The 16,986-nt window shown below is 38.7% G+C and overlaps 1 protein-coding gene and 1 pseudogene across 1 annotated transcript in view; both read left to right on the top strand.

The window, feature by feature from the left end:
- ERO1B (endoplasmic reticulum oxidoreductase 1 beta) overlaps positions 1–16,986 on the top strand; it is a 59,442-nt gene that overhangs the window by 9,768 nt on the left and 32,688 nt on the right. The window contains exons 2-3 of the mRNA XM_004578519.2: positions 2,392–2,511; positions 12,929–13,012. Of these exons, the coding sequence (XP_004578576.2) occupies positions 2,392–2,511; positions 12,929–13,012 (204 nt within the window). The remainder of the gene's footprint in view (positions 1–2,391; positions 2,512–12,928; positions 13,013–16,986) is intronic.
- LOC101530752 (ribosome biogenesis protein NSA2 homolog) lies at positions 10,037–10,808 on the top strand (annotated as a pseudogene).

Here is a 16,986-nt window from a genome sequence, read left to right as displayed (position 1 = left end):
AGTATGTTATTTATGATATATTACCAAGAAAATTAGAATTAGTAACAAAATAAGATTTGTTTTTACCTCCAAAGAGAACTAGAAAGAAGGGACTGAAAGGGTGTTAGCACTGTTTCATTTCTGCTTTTTTTTTTTTCCTATAATTTTGATGATGCACAATTTGTGTCTTAATAGTAGCCTTTAAGGGTTACAGATATGGGCCTGATGTGATAGCCTAGTGGCTAAATCCCCGCCTTACATGCACTGGGATCCCATATGGATGCTAGTTCATGTCCTGGCTGCTCCACTTTGCATCCAGCTCCCTGCTTGTGGTCTGAGAAAGCAATAGAGGACGGCCTAAAGCTTTGGGACCCTGCACCGCATGGGAGACCAGGAATAAATTCTGGGGCCCTGGCTTCAGATCAACTTAGCTCTGGCTGCTGTGGTCACTTGAGGAGTGAACCAGCAGATGCAAGATCTTTGTCTCTCCTTTTCTCTGTATGTATGCCTTTCTAATAAAATTAAATACATAAAAATAAAAGTTACAGATATGTGCATGGTAATTTTATATACTCTAATCCATCACCTAACAATTAGACCATTTTAGAGAAATAAAATTAATTTTTGAAAGTATAGAAGAATAATCATCACATAAAAAAATTAAAGCTTTTTATGACTTTTTTTTAGGTGTAGTTATTAAAAGGGCTAGAATTTTAAATCTTCCAAGTAATGAGAATAGTGGAAAGAAATTCAGAATTTAGTTATAGGATCTAAAGAATGAGTTTAACAACCAAAAATTCCAGAGCCCACATTCTTAATAATGATAATTTGTTGTTTGTTCCAAGATGATATAGCTCTGTGTTGTAGAGTTTGGGGGACATGTTTACACTTCTAGAGAGAAAGGACGAGAGAAAACTTGAGAAGAGCTGGTTTCCATTTTCTGATCAGTGCTTACATATATCCATACTGTGGGCCACACAAATAACCTTTGACAGTCTTAGCACCATTCCTGCTTCTAATAGAAAACCTAAAATCAGCAGTTGTAAGTCCATATACAGTTGTAAAAAATAATACAAAGAAAGGCTACCTTTATCCAGTTATTGTAATGGTGGTATCTTGTGTAGTTTGATAATCAGAATATTGACATTAGTACAGCCCATTCACATTTCTTATTTTACTTGTCACAGTTGTGTGTGTGTGTGCTAAACTTTTTTTTTTTTTTTTGGTTTATCCATACCCACAGTCAAGGTGACAGATGAGTTTTATCACATTTCTCCCTATTGATTTTTTAGCCATACTACCTTATTCTCACTCCATTTCCACTTTAGCTTTAACTCTCATCGCCTCCTCCAGTTCCTAAACCCTGGAAACAAACAGTATGTCCTCTATTTCTAAAAATTTCCATTTTTTAAAAAAGTTGTATAAGTAGAATTATACAGTATGTAACCTTTTGGAATTGGCTTTTTCCCTCACTACAGATGGTTTCTGGAAAATTCCAAGTGTATCAGTCAATGAATTGTGCTTTTAACTTAGCTGGAAAATGTTTTATGGGAATTTTAAATGCTGAATTCACTTTGTAGCTATTGATTTCTTTTCTAGGTTTATTTCATACTTTGAATATTGGCTAAGAGTATTTTAAAGTCTGATATTTTGGGAATAATTTAAATATCTATTTGGAAAAATTATCTCAGACTTGCTAAACCTTAATCTCCCTATCATAGTGCATTTAATAATGTTATTCATAGAGTACTTCAGATTTTTTTTGAGAGAGCAAGGGCGAGAGAGAGAGAACAAGAGAACAAGCATACACCCTCCTTCCCATCTGCTGATTTTTTGCTCCAGTGCCCACAGAAGCTGGAACTGGGCCTGGCTTGAGCTGAGAGCTCAGTCCAGGTCCCTCACACAGGTGGCTACTTCTACTTCAAGTAGAATGTAGCTACTTGAGCCATCGCTTGTTGCCTTCTGAAGTGTGTATTGGCAGGAGATTGGAATCTAGAGCCAGAGCAAAGAACAGATTTCCATATTGGGATTGGGGGGCTCTTAACCACGAGACTCAAATCTCTGCTCAAAATCGGATACTTTTGAAGAAGAAGTATGGTAGTGTGTAAAGCTCTTATCACTGTGCCTTATTAAATAAGTGTTTTACAAATTGTAGCCCAAAAGAAAGATGGGCTACTACTAGAGGTACTATGTTATAGTCTGTGACTTTTAGATTACTAAAAAAGAGATTAAAATTTCATTCATCACAGTAAAAAAAAAATGACTGCTTTAATGTTGTAAACCTTCCTCAGCGGATACTGAATACTATAATGTAGTAATAGTACAAATTTAACAAGGCTGAAACAGCAATTTGCAAATTTAATATATAAAATATAATTGTAATATGAATGCATTAAATATTGTGTATTCTAGGTCACTGGCGTTCTAGGAGATTGCTTGTGTGATATTGACAGCATTGACAACTTCAACACCTACAAAATCTTCCCCAAAATAAAAAAATTACAGGAGCGAGATTATTTCCGTTATTACAAGGTAAGCTTGTAATTTATTTTGTTGGTACCAAAGATTTCTAGATAGCAGTGTTAGATGTAGCTTTTATGACCCCTCTGAAAATCTCCCTTAACTTCCCTCAAAACCCTATGATTATCTGTCTTTTGGCTATAGAAGTACCATCGTGAAATCTCATTAGTCTTAAAAGCACTAACATACAAACCCCCTTCCATATTTGAGGAACTTCTTACCTTTCAGGTTTGTTTTGAGGCAGAGATTTTTCCTTCTACATCATGGAAATGCCAAAAGTTGGTAATGTTAACCTCCCTTGTATTATAGACGCTGTCATCTGGTCATAGCTGCAGGTTTTAAGTTGTGTTGATTGCAGGTTGCTAACATTGTGCACAATGCCACAGCAGCAACTATCTATTGCAAAGCTCTCTGGGAGGCCTGGCTAACCAGTCTGAAGTTAGAAGTAGAACCTCACCCATACTGAATTGGCTGTTAAATCTGTAAGAGTTTACTTAGATCTTTACAAAATAATAATGATGGCAGCAATTATTTCTATGGTAATAAGGTAGTGTTCTAAAAAAACAGCATTTTAAAATTTAGAACAGTATGTGTTGAGAATCAAGATGGTGATTAGGGTAAGGAAACGTTTAAACAGACGGAGAAACATTAGCCAGGGTGAAGCAGAGAGGGCGCATTCCAGGAAACAGGAGAGGACAGAACAACAGCAAAGGGGTACTTGGAGACTGACAGACACAGGAAAGGAGTGAACCCAACAGTGTGGTGTTGCAGTGATTGATACCCCAGTGGCATTCAGTGAGTGGCAATCTGAATTGCAGCTATAGGCGGAACTCTACCAGCAACCAGGTTGGAAGGGATGTTCACTGGGAGCTCAGGAGGTGAACCCAGACAAAGAACTGCTCCTCCTGCTGGTCTGTCTGATTTGACCAGGAGCAGAGACAGAGCAGCAGGACCAGATGGGCAGTACAGGAACAGGGTGAATATCATAGGGCCCCTGGAGCTGAATTGGACCCCATTTTGCCTAAGGTGGCAAAGGCCATGGGTCAGGACCATGCATGCCCTGAGCTGGGAGTGAACTCATTTCTGACTCAGTGAACTGCACCAGAATGGCATCCTACAGATTCCACCTAAGACCTCAGACCTGACGGCCAGCAGATCAAGAACTCTAGCAGTGGCACATCAGGCACCATTTTGTACAATGTGGAAAAACTTTCTAAGACTGTAGGGACAACAGTGAGCTGTGCATGTGCTGAGCTGGGAGCAGACTCACTGAGCTCAGTACATTGCACTGACCCCACATGGAAAATAATACTGACTATGGCATCATACAAGTCAAAATAGGTCCATATGGTTCTCAGACCTAACAGCCAACAGGTTCCGACAAGATCAGTACCACCAACAACCTAGCTATATAGGACACCTGGTGTCTCCCTAATCCTGGGATCTGCTCCAACTGGAAGTGGGAGAAAGGTTGTATAGACAACAGTGCAGCCTCAGCATGATATCACAGGAGGTGGAGGTAGGGGAGCCAGGAGCTGGGGCTATGGAGACCATAGTGGAAATCTAACTTAAGAGGACAGACCTGGAACTTGCTGGAGGGAGTGGCACAAGTGAGTGCAAACACAGAGCCGTGTACCAACTGCAATAAGTAAAATCGAACTGTAGACCTGGGGGTGAAAGAGCTTAGAAATCTGCCCCAAGGAGAAAAATCTGCTAACCAGAAGTACAATGATCAAGAACAAAAGAAGAGACAGAGGCACAATGAATATTACTGAAGACTCCCCTGCAAAGGAGCAAACACCTTTGCCAACCTCAGAGTTCACTGAGGAAGATTTTGAGGAAATGGGGGATACAGAATTCAAAACACTTGTTATAAAGCTGCGCTTCTTGTCAACAACGAGAAGCACGTAAGGCAGGCTTTCAAGGAATTGAAGAAATATGCCACACTGGAAATGAATAAATGAAAGCTTATATATCAGAAATGAAGAATACAATGGAACAAATTACAGTGGAGACTCTGCAAAATAGAATCAAGGAGGCAGAAAAAAGAATCTCAAAATTAGAAGATATTTCCTGTCTCGGGGAAAAAAACAAAAAGCTGGAAGCAGAGCTGGATCAAGCTAAAAATAGTTCAAGAATTGAAAGACACTATTAAGAGCCCAACTAAAAGAATTATGGAAGTCCCAGAAGGTGCAGAAAGAGAAGCTGGGTTTACAACTGTATTTAATGAAATAAGGGAAAATTTTCCCCAATCTAGAGAAAGAGTTGGGAAACAACATCCAAGAGGGGCTCAGACCTCCCAACAGGGTTGACCAGAAGCAATCTTCACCAAGACACATGATCATCAAGCTCTCTTCAGTCGAACATAAGGAAAAGATCCTTAAATGTACACATGAAAAAAAAATCAACTGACATATGAAGGAATGCCAATTAAACTCACAAGAGACCTCTCAAAGGAAACTTAACAGGCAAGAAGAGAATGGGGCAACATATTCCAGATTCTAAAAGGAAAAAAATTGTCAACGCAGAATAATGTACCCAGCAAAGCTTTCCTTTGTCTTTGAAAATGAAAGAAAATTCTTCCATAGCAAAGAAAAATTAAAAGAATTTGCCTCTTCCAAACCTGCCCTATAAATGATACTTAAAGATGTTCTCTTGACAGAGAAAAGAAATAGCACCCACCCAAACCAAAGGCAAATGTGAAGAACAACCCAGTAAAATGACAACAGAAGACTAAATCAATGAACAACACATTGCTAAAATGACAGGATCAATTACCACCTATTCATATTAACCCTGAATGTAAATGGCTTAAACTCATCAAACATCATAAATTAGTAGGCTGGATTAAAAAAAAAACATCTATTTGTTGCATACAGTAGATACATCTCACCAACAAAAGTCAGCAGAAATAATATCTCACAGATTTTGTTATTGTTGTTAGTTCATCTCTTTCTAATAAATTTTCACCGACTGATAGATCATACAGTAGCATCATTTTCTTCATGAAGGTTCTTGATTTTCATTTCTTCAGCTACACATTAGTCATTCAGTAGCATGTTATTTAACTTCATGGTGTTGTTAATTTCTTTTTTCTTCCTGTTACTGCTCTTGTTTTGTGGCTTTTCATTTAAGGGGACATATAGTAGCTGTGTACTGAAGGCAATCATTTTCAGTTGTGAGGGTACAATGCAGTATGCATCTCTACCTCCAGAACAAGAATGGACTCCCTGTGATACTGTTTACTGTTTCTTGACAATAGGATGCTGGACTCTCTGCCATTGTCCATGCTTGCAGTGATGGACATATGACTGTTTATGAAGAACTATGCTATAGTAATAATATAGGGGAACTCAGTCGGGAGACTGTTGGAGAGAGTGTTGGGGAGGGGATAAGGGAAATACCAGGGCCTATGGAACTGTATCATAAAATGATTATAATAATAAGTAAATTTTTAAAAAATAGAACAGTATTTGTTTTAAGGTTTATTTATTTGAAAGGCAGAGTGACACATACACAGACAGATGTTGTCCATATGCTGGTTCACTCCCCAAATGGTCACAACCACCAAGGTTTATCCAGGAAGTGGGAACCTAGATCTCCATCCAGGTCTTCCATGTGGGTAACAGTGCATAGTGGTTGGGCCATTGTCTACTGCCTTCCCAAGCAACTTTAGCAGGGAACTAGGTCAAAACTGAGCAGCCAACATGATTCTACCTGGCTGTTTGGTATAGAATGTCAGCATAGCAGTTGGTAGCTTACCCAAAGACACCACTGTGCCATCACCTAGCAGTGTTTTAAATAAAAGTTAATTTTGGACCTTTGAATTTGTTTACTTGCTCCCAAGATTCAGTTGGTTTATGATTTCTTTGATTTTCATTTTTATTTTATTATTGAAGTTGATGATTTTCTTTATACCCTTATTTTGTATTAGGCCTTTAAGTATTTTTGAAGACTTAAAAAAAAGTCCATCCAATGGTTTGGGGGTTTTGAGTTGTACAGTAAAATAACAAATGAGGGGGTTGAATATTTGGAAACCCATCCCATTTCCCATTATCACCAAGAATATCCAAGACAGTATGTGTGTGAATTTTTATAAATTATTTATTTAGTTGGTTAGTTATTTAAAGTAAGAGAGAGACAGAGAGAGATCCTCCTTCTGCTGACTTACTCCCAAATAGCTGCAACAGCTGGTGTTGGACCAGACCAAGGCCAGCAAGCAGGAATTTTTTGTACGTCTTCCACTTGAATGGAGCTTCAAGGATACCAGTTGGCACCCATTTGGAATGCTGGCATTACAGGTGGCATCTTTACCTGCTATGTCTCTGTGCCCCTGAGTCAATGTCTTTTCTCTATACAAAATTCTTTAGGATTAAGGATTCTATGGGTTTATAATTTAAAAAAATTGAGTGGCAGAGTTGGAAGTGGCAGAGTGAGCTACAGTCTGCTGGTTTACTCTCCAAATGCCCATAGTGACTGAGGCTGTGAGCTGTCAGGGCCATGGCCAGAACTGAGAATCAGAAACTCAATCCAGATCTCCCACAAGGGTTGTGGAGGTCCAGTTGCTTAAACTCTCCCTTGTTCCCTCCCAGGATTTACATTTGCAGAAAGTTGAAACCACAAGCTAGAGCTGGAACCAGGAATCAAATTCAGTTTTTCTTACGTGGTTTGTGGGCATTTTGACCGATGTCTTAACTGCTATGCTAAATACCCACTCCATCCATGTTTTTAAAATAAAACAATGAATTCAAGTATCTTGTATAGGATGCTTTTATTGAATACTTAAACAAATTTTATTTTTCTTTCTAAAATATTTATTTTATTTAAAAGAGAAAGATCTTCTAGCAACTGTTTCATTCCCCAGGTGGCTGCAACAGCTAGAGCTGGGCCATAAGGAAGCCAGGAACCAGCAGCTTCTTCCAGGTTTCCCATGTGAGTGTAGGAACCCAAGCACTTGGGCCTTTTCACACTATTTTTCCAGGCACATTCATAGGTAGCTAGATTAAGAGTATTTGGGAGTTGAACCAGCTCCATATGGAATGCTGGGGGTGTTACAGGTGGTGACTTAACCTATCACAATGCCAGTCCCTAAACAAATTTTATTAAGAAAAGGTGCAGAATAGCTCATAAAATGAAAGACAAACTCAGGAGGTATACATTAGGAAAGGTGAATCTAGAATCTGAGCATCTTTTGCTATTTGGCAAATTAAGGTGCATCTGGCTTTGTAGAAGAAGTTTGGGAGAATTTCTACCCTTTCACTTATTTTCAGCTGTTTATGAAGTAGGATAGCTTTAAATCATTTGATGGAACTCAGCTCTAAAGCCAAATGGCTGTGGGCCTTAATTTGTTTTGCGTGTATTCATTACTGCTTCAATCTGTACATTGGTTCTGTCTATTTAAGTCTCCTGTATCTTCAAGACTCAATTTTGGTAAAATGTGTTTCCAGAAACCAAAAAATTTATGGATTTTGCAGTTTATTGGTATGCCTATTTGTAATTCCTGATGCTTCTTTGCATTGCTGTGATATACGCTGTCACGTCTCCTGTTTTGTCTATGATTTGGTTAATTTGGGTCTTCTCTCTTTTTTTGTATAGTTGGATCAGTTATGTATAAATTTTGTCTAAACTTAAAAGTCCATCTTTTCATTTCTCTGATATTTTGGATATTTTGTGGTTTTGTTTCTATTTTGTTTCCTTCTATAATTGTTATTACTTGTTTCCTCTGGTTTGGTTAGTTACTGTAAATTGAGGTGTAGTAACATGGATGTACAAATAAAAAAAATTCTCTGTAGAATACCACTAAGCTTTTGGATCAAATTAATCATTTTCTCATTTTTGCAATACTGTTCAAACAAATGTCAAGACTTGAGGTTCTGATTGTTCTAGGTAGGGTCAGGTAACCTCTTTCCTCAAAGAGAAAATGACCTTTGTTGACAGCCTTGTGTGAATAGAGGTCAGTGTTTCTGAAAAGGAAATGAGGAGGCTATTGCAGAAGAAGTGAAAATGCTGACTGGTGTTGAGATACAGCTAGTTAAGCTATTGCACACCCTGCCAATGTGCCTGAGAAAGTAGCAGAAGAAGCCACTTATGTGGGAGACCCAAGCAGAGTTCCATGCCCGGGCTTTGGCCTTACCTAATCTTGGCCATTGTGCTCCCCATTTGGGGAATGCACCAATGGGTGAAAGATCTCTTTCTCTGTCTCTCTGCCTTCATAGTAAACAAGGAAATAAAAAAACAATTTTTTGAAAAGAAAAATGGTGGTTGCACAAGCAAAATAACAATGTGGTCCTTGGCTGCCCAGTATACAATTTCATCCTTTTCTTTACGTATGTAACCACAATGAAATTTATTCCATTTATAATGAAAATACTACTTTCCCTCAAAGGATCTGGTTAATGTATTCAGTTTAGGATATTTAAGTGGTGGTAGCTACTCCTCTCCTCCTGTCAATCCATGAGATACATAAGGAGGATATTTAACCAGTCCCAGCATACTCTACATACAGTAGTAGCAAAAAAAGATAAGCTAAGTGAAGAGGTTAGTTTTAAATACATGCACACGTGATTCATTAAACAAGGAAATACAGGTAGAAACAAAAGTGTGCCTTTCTAAAGCGGGGTAGTTGTTTGCTGTAGTTGGGGTTTATTCCTTCTCTTTTGTGTTATACATTTCATTCCTTTATTCATCAGATATTAAACAGTTATTTTGTTATAGGCTTTAGTATAGGTGCTGTTTATATAATAATAAGTAAAATAGCTTTTCTTTTGATTTTGGAAACATAATGTTTTAATTTCAGATGGTTATGAGGTGCTATGGAGAAAAATAAAGAGAAAACAACAAGGATGGGGACAGGTAGATGGATAGTCTTATTTCAAACAAAGTGGTCAGGACAGGAAGGTGTTTATGCTGATGTGACAGCTGTGTAAAGATCCACTACATGTGAAAGAGTAAGCCATGATATAGTGAGAATGAAGAATATTCCCGGGAAGAGGAGTTGAACAGTAGGTATGAAGATTTTGACTCAAACTGTTTTTGAGGAATAGGAAGAAAGCTGTTGTACCTGAAGGAAAATAATTGAGGAGCATTCAAGAGACAGGGGTCAGACAAAAGAAAAGAGGGCCTCACTGACCATGTGTGTTAGATTTTTTCTAAGCACAATAAGAAACTCTTGAAGGGATTTTTATGCAACTTAGGCTGTAAAGATATGAAACAGGACATAGGGAAACCATCAGTAATCTAGATAGAGATTTAGAATAGGATGGTAGTGTTGTAAAAGGAGGAAAATGATGAGATTAGAATTGTATAAAAAAGGTAGCACCAGTAGGCTTTTCTGAGGGATTGGGTGTGAAATGTGAGGGTCAGTGTCAAAGCAAAGACAAAACTTTTAATTTTTGAGCACATTAAAAGAAATATGAAGTGGTTGTTATTTCAGTAATGCAAGGTTAATTTTTAATGTTCAACAAAGTTTGATATATGCTCCTATTAGATCATGCAACAATTACTAAGGGCTATACCCAGATGTTCTAAGGTGGTCTCCATGCCACAAAACAGATGTATTAAATTACATCATAAACACTGGGGATTATGTGGATTGCAATGAGAAAAAGAGAAAAATGGAAAATCAGGAGACTCATGAACATTCGAAGAAGGCAGAAAAGATGATAGGTCTGATGGCTGAGCCCTACTTTAAGCAGCTCATGCTGAGAAATACAGTCAAAAAAAGACTATCAAGATGTATGAAAAGACAAACTTTGGACAAGAAATGATGAAATGACCCAAGGGAGCAGTACTTTCCTATCTGCTGAACAGAGAGGGACAGTCTGGAGCTAAAGTACTTTCCAATATGATTAAACAAAAATGAAAATAGCGGGGAACTGGGAAGTCCCTTTGCCTAAAGGTTATGCCTAGGGAAAAACAGAAATATTGAAAATTATTGAAACAGGAGACAGTAAAAAGAAGGCATGGAAGAGGGTGGTTACCTGGTTCTGCTTTGTTGGAGAGGAGTTTATAAGAAAACCACCTAAATATGAAAGATTCGTTAGACCAATGAGCTTGCATTTCAAGAAGGCCCATGTAGCATTAACAGAACTGAAAGCCACATTCTGTTTGCAGTGCTTGGCTTAAGAAAAAAAAACAGTCCATCATTTTCATTATGTACAACTTTGGATATAGATCCCAAGGGTAAACGCATTGAGGGGGATGTGAGTTGGACCTTAAGACACAAGGAGGCAAGATTTATGTGGGAAATATGTTCAGGTTACCAACACTCCTGAAATGATAAATGCTTAAATGTAAGCTTACTTGTTTGACAGAAGTTTCATATAAGTAACTCCTAATTATTATTGAAAACTACAAACTAATTGGGAAATCTGTTATTACTGTGATGTACTATCAGTTCCCAATGTTATATGACTAGGAGTCAGTTCCCTGGGTGAAGACCATAAAAGTTGGGGTATTCACTGTGTACAGAAACTGATTCTTGGACGATTTAGATTTATCACTGGAGAAAGCTACGGAAGGAGTGGGGAAGCCCATTCTCTTTATTAGAGGAAGCAGAAGTCTCACACCCTTTTAGTAGTAGGGGGTGATTTCTGGTTGGAGTTAACACTGAGGTAAGCCAGCAAAGAAGGCACAGGGGAGTGTCCACTCTCCTGTTTAAAAAGCAAGAATAATTTTCAGAAACTTCTTGCAAGAGGAACACCTGCTCTGGAGTTATTACTGAAGAAAGCCAAGAAAGAAGGCACTGAAATTCTATTGTTTCTTTTAAGTGTGGAAATATCCCCTAACATCTGTTTGATGAGAGGTGGTAGAAGTTTATCCCAGTTATCTAGGGAAAAAAAAGTCACAGGGAGTACCCATGCTCTCGTTCAAGCAAGTGTACATTTCAGATCCTCTTCACGGGGTCTGGAATTCTCAGTGAAACAAGTCAGATATAAAGGTACAGAGAGGACCCACTTTCCTTTTTAGGTTTGGAGAGGCACCACTACCTCCTCTAATGAGAACTTGTGGACATTTATCTCAGGAGTAAGCCAGGGGAAAGCACTGAGAAAAGTGGACAGAGTGGAGAGTTGTGTTTTTGTTGTTGTTGTTTTAAGGATTTATTTATTTTTATTACAAAGTCAAATATACAGAGAGGAGGAGAGACAGAAAAAGATCTTCCATCCGATGATTCACTCCCCAAGTGAGCCCAATGGCCAGTGCTGTGCTGATCCGGAGCCAGGAGCCAGGAGCCAGGAAAAGCCATCCTTGACTGCTTTCCCAGGCCACAAGCAGGGAGCTGGATGGGAAGTAGAGCTCCCGGGATTAGAACCAGTGCCCATATGGGATCCTGGCACGTTCAAGGCGAGGACTTTATCTGCTAGGGCGCGCCGCTGGGCCCTGTTGTTGTTGTTGTTTTTATGGCCATGGTGAAGTTGTAGGGCTAGCCTGATCACTGATGGAGAAAAGGGGATATGGAATTGTGTCCCTCCCAAGTACAAGTGCCCCAAGCAGATGAGTCAAGGAAGCAGTTGAACGCACAGCGCAGGAATCAGGGTGTCCAGGCTGAGAGTGAGCATTCCTCAAATGTGCCTTGTTGTTTTAAGCTTTTTTCTTTGAACGCCCAGACCATTGTACCTAAAAATCATTTTCTCTAAAAGCTTTGTTATTGTACATGTTACATATTGCCAGGGTTGATTCTGCAGTACCCTCTCTTCTTTGTTGCCAGTCCCTTGACCCATTTTTGTCTTTTCTTCTGTAATTCAAGTATTGGATACTACACCTAACACATACTTACTGAGGTGTCTTTAATGAGTCTTAGGAATTATCTAGGCAGGGCAAAAGTCTGATCCTTGCCATAAGTAAACAAATAATATTCATCTAGTTATGAGTGCTTTAGAAGGAAAACAATATGTTGGGGTGATGACATGCTAAGAACTATTTTGGAGTCTGGTTAGAGAAGATCTCTCTGATGAAGTGAACTTTATTTAAAAATTTAAAACTAAGTATTTAAAGGCTGACATAGACACATGAGCACACACAGAGATAGAGACAACTCAGTATAAGCTGGCTTTCCTCCCAAAACCTTCACCAGCCAGTGTTGTGCCATGCCAAAACTAGAAGCTGGGAACGCAGTATAGGTCTCCCATGACAGCTGGCTTGGGTCCATTTACTAGAGCCATCACCTGCTCCCTGCCAGGGTGTGTATTAACCAGAAGTTGGAATTGTCAGTGGAGCCAGGAATCTGAGCATTGTAAGATGGGATGCAGCATCTTAAGCTGCTTCTTAGCTTAGGACCAAACATCAGTCTCCAGAGGTGGTGTTTGTTCCCTTAAACTGTGATTTAAATGTCCTACAGAAACTCCACCTCCGTTTCCTGCTGCCTTCCCCCTTTCCTACTAAAGACATCTTAGTACACATCTACTAACATTAATTTATTCTTTTTTTCAAGGTTAATTTGAAGCGACCATGTCCTTTCTGGGCAGAAGATGGACACTGTTCAATAAAAGATTGTCATGTGGAACCATGTCCAGAGGTATGATAAAATAGTTGAAACTTGCTTTCTCTTGGACTGTTGGTTTGTTGTGAGGCAGAGAGTTAGGAGAGAGCGCCAGAAAGAAGTCCCATGTGCTGGTTCACAACCCCCAGTGCCTGCCCTGGGTTAGAGCTAGGAGGTAGGTGCTCAGTCCAAGCCACTCCTGTGAACAGCAGGGACTCAAGCACTTGACCCTTGACTGCTGCCTCTCTGAGTCTCCCGTAGCAGGAAGCTGGCATCAGGAGCGGGAGCCAAGTTTTAAACCCAGACAGAAGCCCCCTACTTGGATGCTTACCACTTTGGAATTTTAGATAAGCATAACATCTGTGCTGTTTTAGGTGAATTTAAGTAGATATGGAACTTGTTCACAAATTCATGTGCTCCCAGTTCTCTCCTTTATAGCTAGATTGTCGAAGATTTAGTCTATGCTGTCTAACAAAATTATTTTAAACATATTTTATCCAGTGGTTTCGGTGAATGGATGTGGATGCATAACCCGACTATCATGAAAAGAAAATCAGAGGCTTGTTCTAGGAGGGAACTTATAGTTAGCTTTTATCTCATGATTTATTAAATGTTTATCTGTTTTCATGTCCTCTCCTGCCTCCATCCCCTGCCCACCTTGCAAATGCTACCTGACACTAAACTTCAGATTTAAAATAGAAACTAAAGTGGGTAAAAGCGTGGAAATTTCATGCTTGGGCATAGGTTTTTGCCTGTTCATATTACATTAATCAGGAAGTAAGGTGGGTGGCCTATATTTATTACCAAAGGAATATTGCATTTTAAATTTAAGTCTTCAATACCTAGTATAATGAATTATATTCTTCTCCTTCAACAGTAAGTAGTTGCAAGCTGTGTTTTTAATTCACTTTCTGCTTTTCTTACCTTCAAAATATTAAAGGAACCTCTGGACCAATGACCCGCTTACAGGGAAAATCTTTTAAATATTATCTGTGTTTTCCTTCAAGAATAAAATATGCTTTTTTTTCTAAAGCTTTTTATTTTGAAATAATTTTAGGCTTAACAAAATGTTGAAAGAACAGTATAAAAATTTCCATGGGCTTTTCATCCATATTCCTTGAATGTTAGTGTTTATCACAATTACTTTGTTATTTTTTTGTTTACTATTTTCTAGACAAGTTATGTGTTACAGGCATGATCTTTTACCTCAGAAAATTTTAGGGTATATTTCTTCAACAACAAGAATATTCTCTTATATAGCCACAACAAAATGAACAGTCTGGGGAGTAACATTAACATAATATTTATTTTAATCTTAAAAAAAGTTCATTTTAATTTGGTTGAAAAGCAGAGCAACAGAGAGAGTGAGAGACAGATAGTTCTTTCATTCACCACTTCAGTGTCCTAATGCACTCCACTGCTGGGGCTGGGCCAGAGAAGCTAGGAGCCCAGAACTCTGTCCCAGAGTTCTGTCCCAGTCTTGCAAGAGACTCAAGCACTTGAGCCTTTTTCTGCCGCCTTTCTGGGTGTGTTAGCAGGAGGCTAGATTGGAAGCACAGTAGCTGAGATCAATCAGCAGTCAGGTATGGCTTGAGAATGTCATAAGCAACAGCCTAACCTGCTGTTTCCAACATCCATTTCTAATATCTAAGCTGTAGACCGTAATTAAATATTGCCAGTTGATTTATGGGCTTGTGCTTTTACTGCCAAAAAGTGACCCAGAATCCAATTCAGACCTAAACATTGCCTTTGTTCATCATGTCCTTTAGTATATTGTATTCTGTAGCAATTCCTCATTATTTCTTTGTTTTTCATTTCCATCCTCTCTTCCTTCTGAGAATACAGATCAAATTTTAGTAGAATATACCTTGTCTGATGTCTTCAAGTTATTAGTTTAGGCCATGCATTTTTGGCAGCTAGTATAGAAATGATGTCCTTGTGTCCTTCTCAAACTGTCATATTGAAGGCACACAATACCTTGGTCACTTGGTTAACATGATGGCTGCCATCTCCCTTCAAAATAAAGTGGAAATATCTGAGAGAAAATGTTCTGTGTTTCATCATTCTTATAGCTCATTATCCTGTTAATTTTTGTTAAAATATGTATTTGCTAATTTATTGAAATACAGTTATGGAGAAACATAAAAAGAAATTAACTTGTGCTAATGTACCCCCTCCCCTGCTCCAGCCCCCACCCTTGCAAATTTCTTCAACAGTCAGAGCTGGACCATATCAAAGCCAGTAACTAGGAGCCCTGTCTGGATCTTCCATGTGGGTAGCAAGGCCCCAAATACTTGAGCCATCACTTGGCTGCCTCCCAGATTGTGTATTAGTGCTGTTAGTATTGTGTATTATGTATTGTGTATTAGAAGCTATAATCAAAAGTGAAGTTGGGACTGGAATCCAGTCAATTACATGTGGAATGTCAAACATCAAGTGGTACCTTAACTGCCATACTGGACTCCTGTCTATTAGTTTTAGCACTCATTGCTAATTATTCCCTAAGCTGTTATTTGTGTGGTGGTTACTGAATAGTGACTTTTTTCTAATTCCATTTCTTCTATATTTGTTCATTATCATTCTAAGCAAGAGCTTTTCCATATTTTAAAGATTTATTGTACAGAGAGAAAGAGACTCTTTCATCTGTTTGCTCCCCAAGTGGCCACAGTGGCCAGAATTGGATCAGACTGAAGGCAGGAACTGTATCTAGGTCTCCTGTGGGGACCCAGGGGCCAAAGGATTTGGGTTGTCTTCCATTGCTTTCCCAGGCAGTGAGTTGGATCTGACATGGGGCAGCTGAGACTGGAACCTGAGTATTGCAGGCAGTAACTTAAGTTATTGGGCCACAACACTGGCCTCAAGAGCTTTTTTCTTAACTTTCCTGTATTTCTGTTTATTTGTGTTTGTTTCAGTGTGAACTTGAATAATTATTTAATTTTTTGTTATATTTTCTTCATTCAAAGGCAGATTTACAGAGACGGGGTAGAGTCAGAAAGAGAAGGAGGGATTTTCCATTCACTAGTTCACCTCTAGATGGCTAAAATAGCTGGGGCTAGCCCAAAAAGAAGCCAGGAGCCTCTTTTGGATCTTGCACACTGGGTGAAATGGGACCCAAACATTTGGGCCATCCTGTGCTGCTTCTCCAGGCACAGTAACAGTGAGTTGGGTCAGAAGTAGAGTGGCCAGGTGCCCATATGGGATGCTGGTGACACAGGTGGCAGCTTAACTGTGTCACAAACTTTTGAGACATAATTTGTAACACTATGAGACTTCCTCTTTCTAAATTGCACGGTTGAGTACTTTCTATGATATTCAAAAAATTGTGCAATTGCTGCTATTTAATTTCAGAACATTTTCCCGCCATCTTTTTCATCACTCATGCAGACATGCCATGATCATTACTGGTTATTCCCCAGTCCCCACTACCCTTCCTTCTTGAAAACCAGTAGTCTGCTTTTTGTCAGCATTAATTTACTCTTAATGGGCATTTTCTTCTAAGTAAAATCATAGAGTCCATATTCTTTTGTGTCATGTCTGGCTTATTTCATTTAGCATGTTTTCAAAATCCATCTGTGTTGTAGTGTAAATCAGTACTTCATATATTTTTATTGTTTGTTAAAAATGACATCCTAGAATGTAGATATGTCACATTTTGTTTATTCATTACATGACAGACATCTGGATTGTCTCTGGTTTACAGCTAATGTGAATAATGGTAGCATGAACATTCACCTGTGTATTTTTGTTGAGTTATTTGTGGGCATTTATGTGGGGATGTCCAGAAGTTCAAGGGAAATTTTCCATTATCTTTCTGTTCCATTTTCCACAATTTTTTTGAAGTCCTCATACATTTACAGTTCTCTTGGGTATGTATCTTGGAGTAGAATTGTTGCATCTTATGATAATTCTCAGCGACTATGTGAGGAATTGTTAAACTATTTTGAATGTGGCTATATCACTTAACATTTCTACCACCATCTTATTAGGCTTCAATTTATCTATTCACAAGT

Source organism: Ochotona princeps, chromosome 10, assembly GCF_030435755.1.
Source record: "Ochotona princeps isolate mOchPri1 chromosome 10, mOchPri1.hap1, whole genome shotgun sequence".
Taxonomy (NCBI): domain Eukaryota; kingdom Metazoa; phylum Chordata; class Mammalia; order Lagomorpha; family Ochotonidae; genus Ochotona; species Ochotona princeps.
This window is presented reverse-complemented; position numbering and strand designations above follow the sequence as displayed.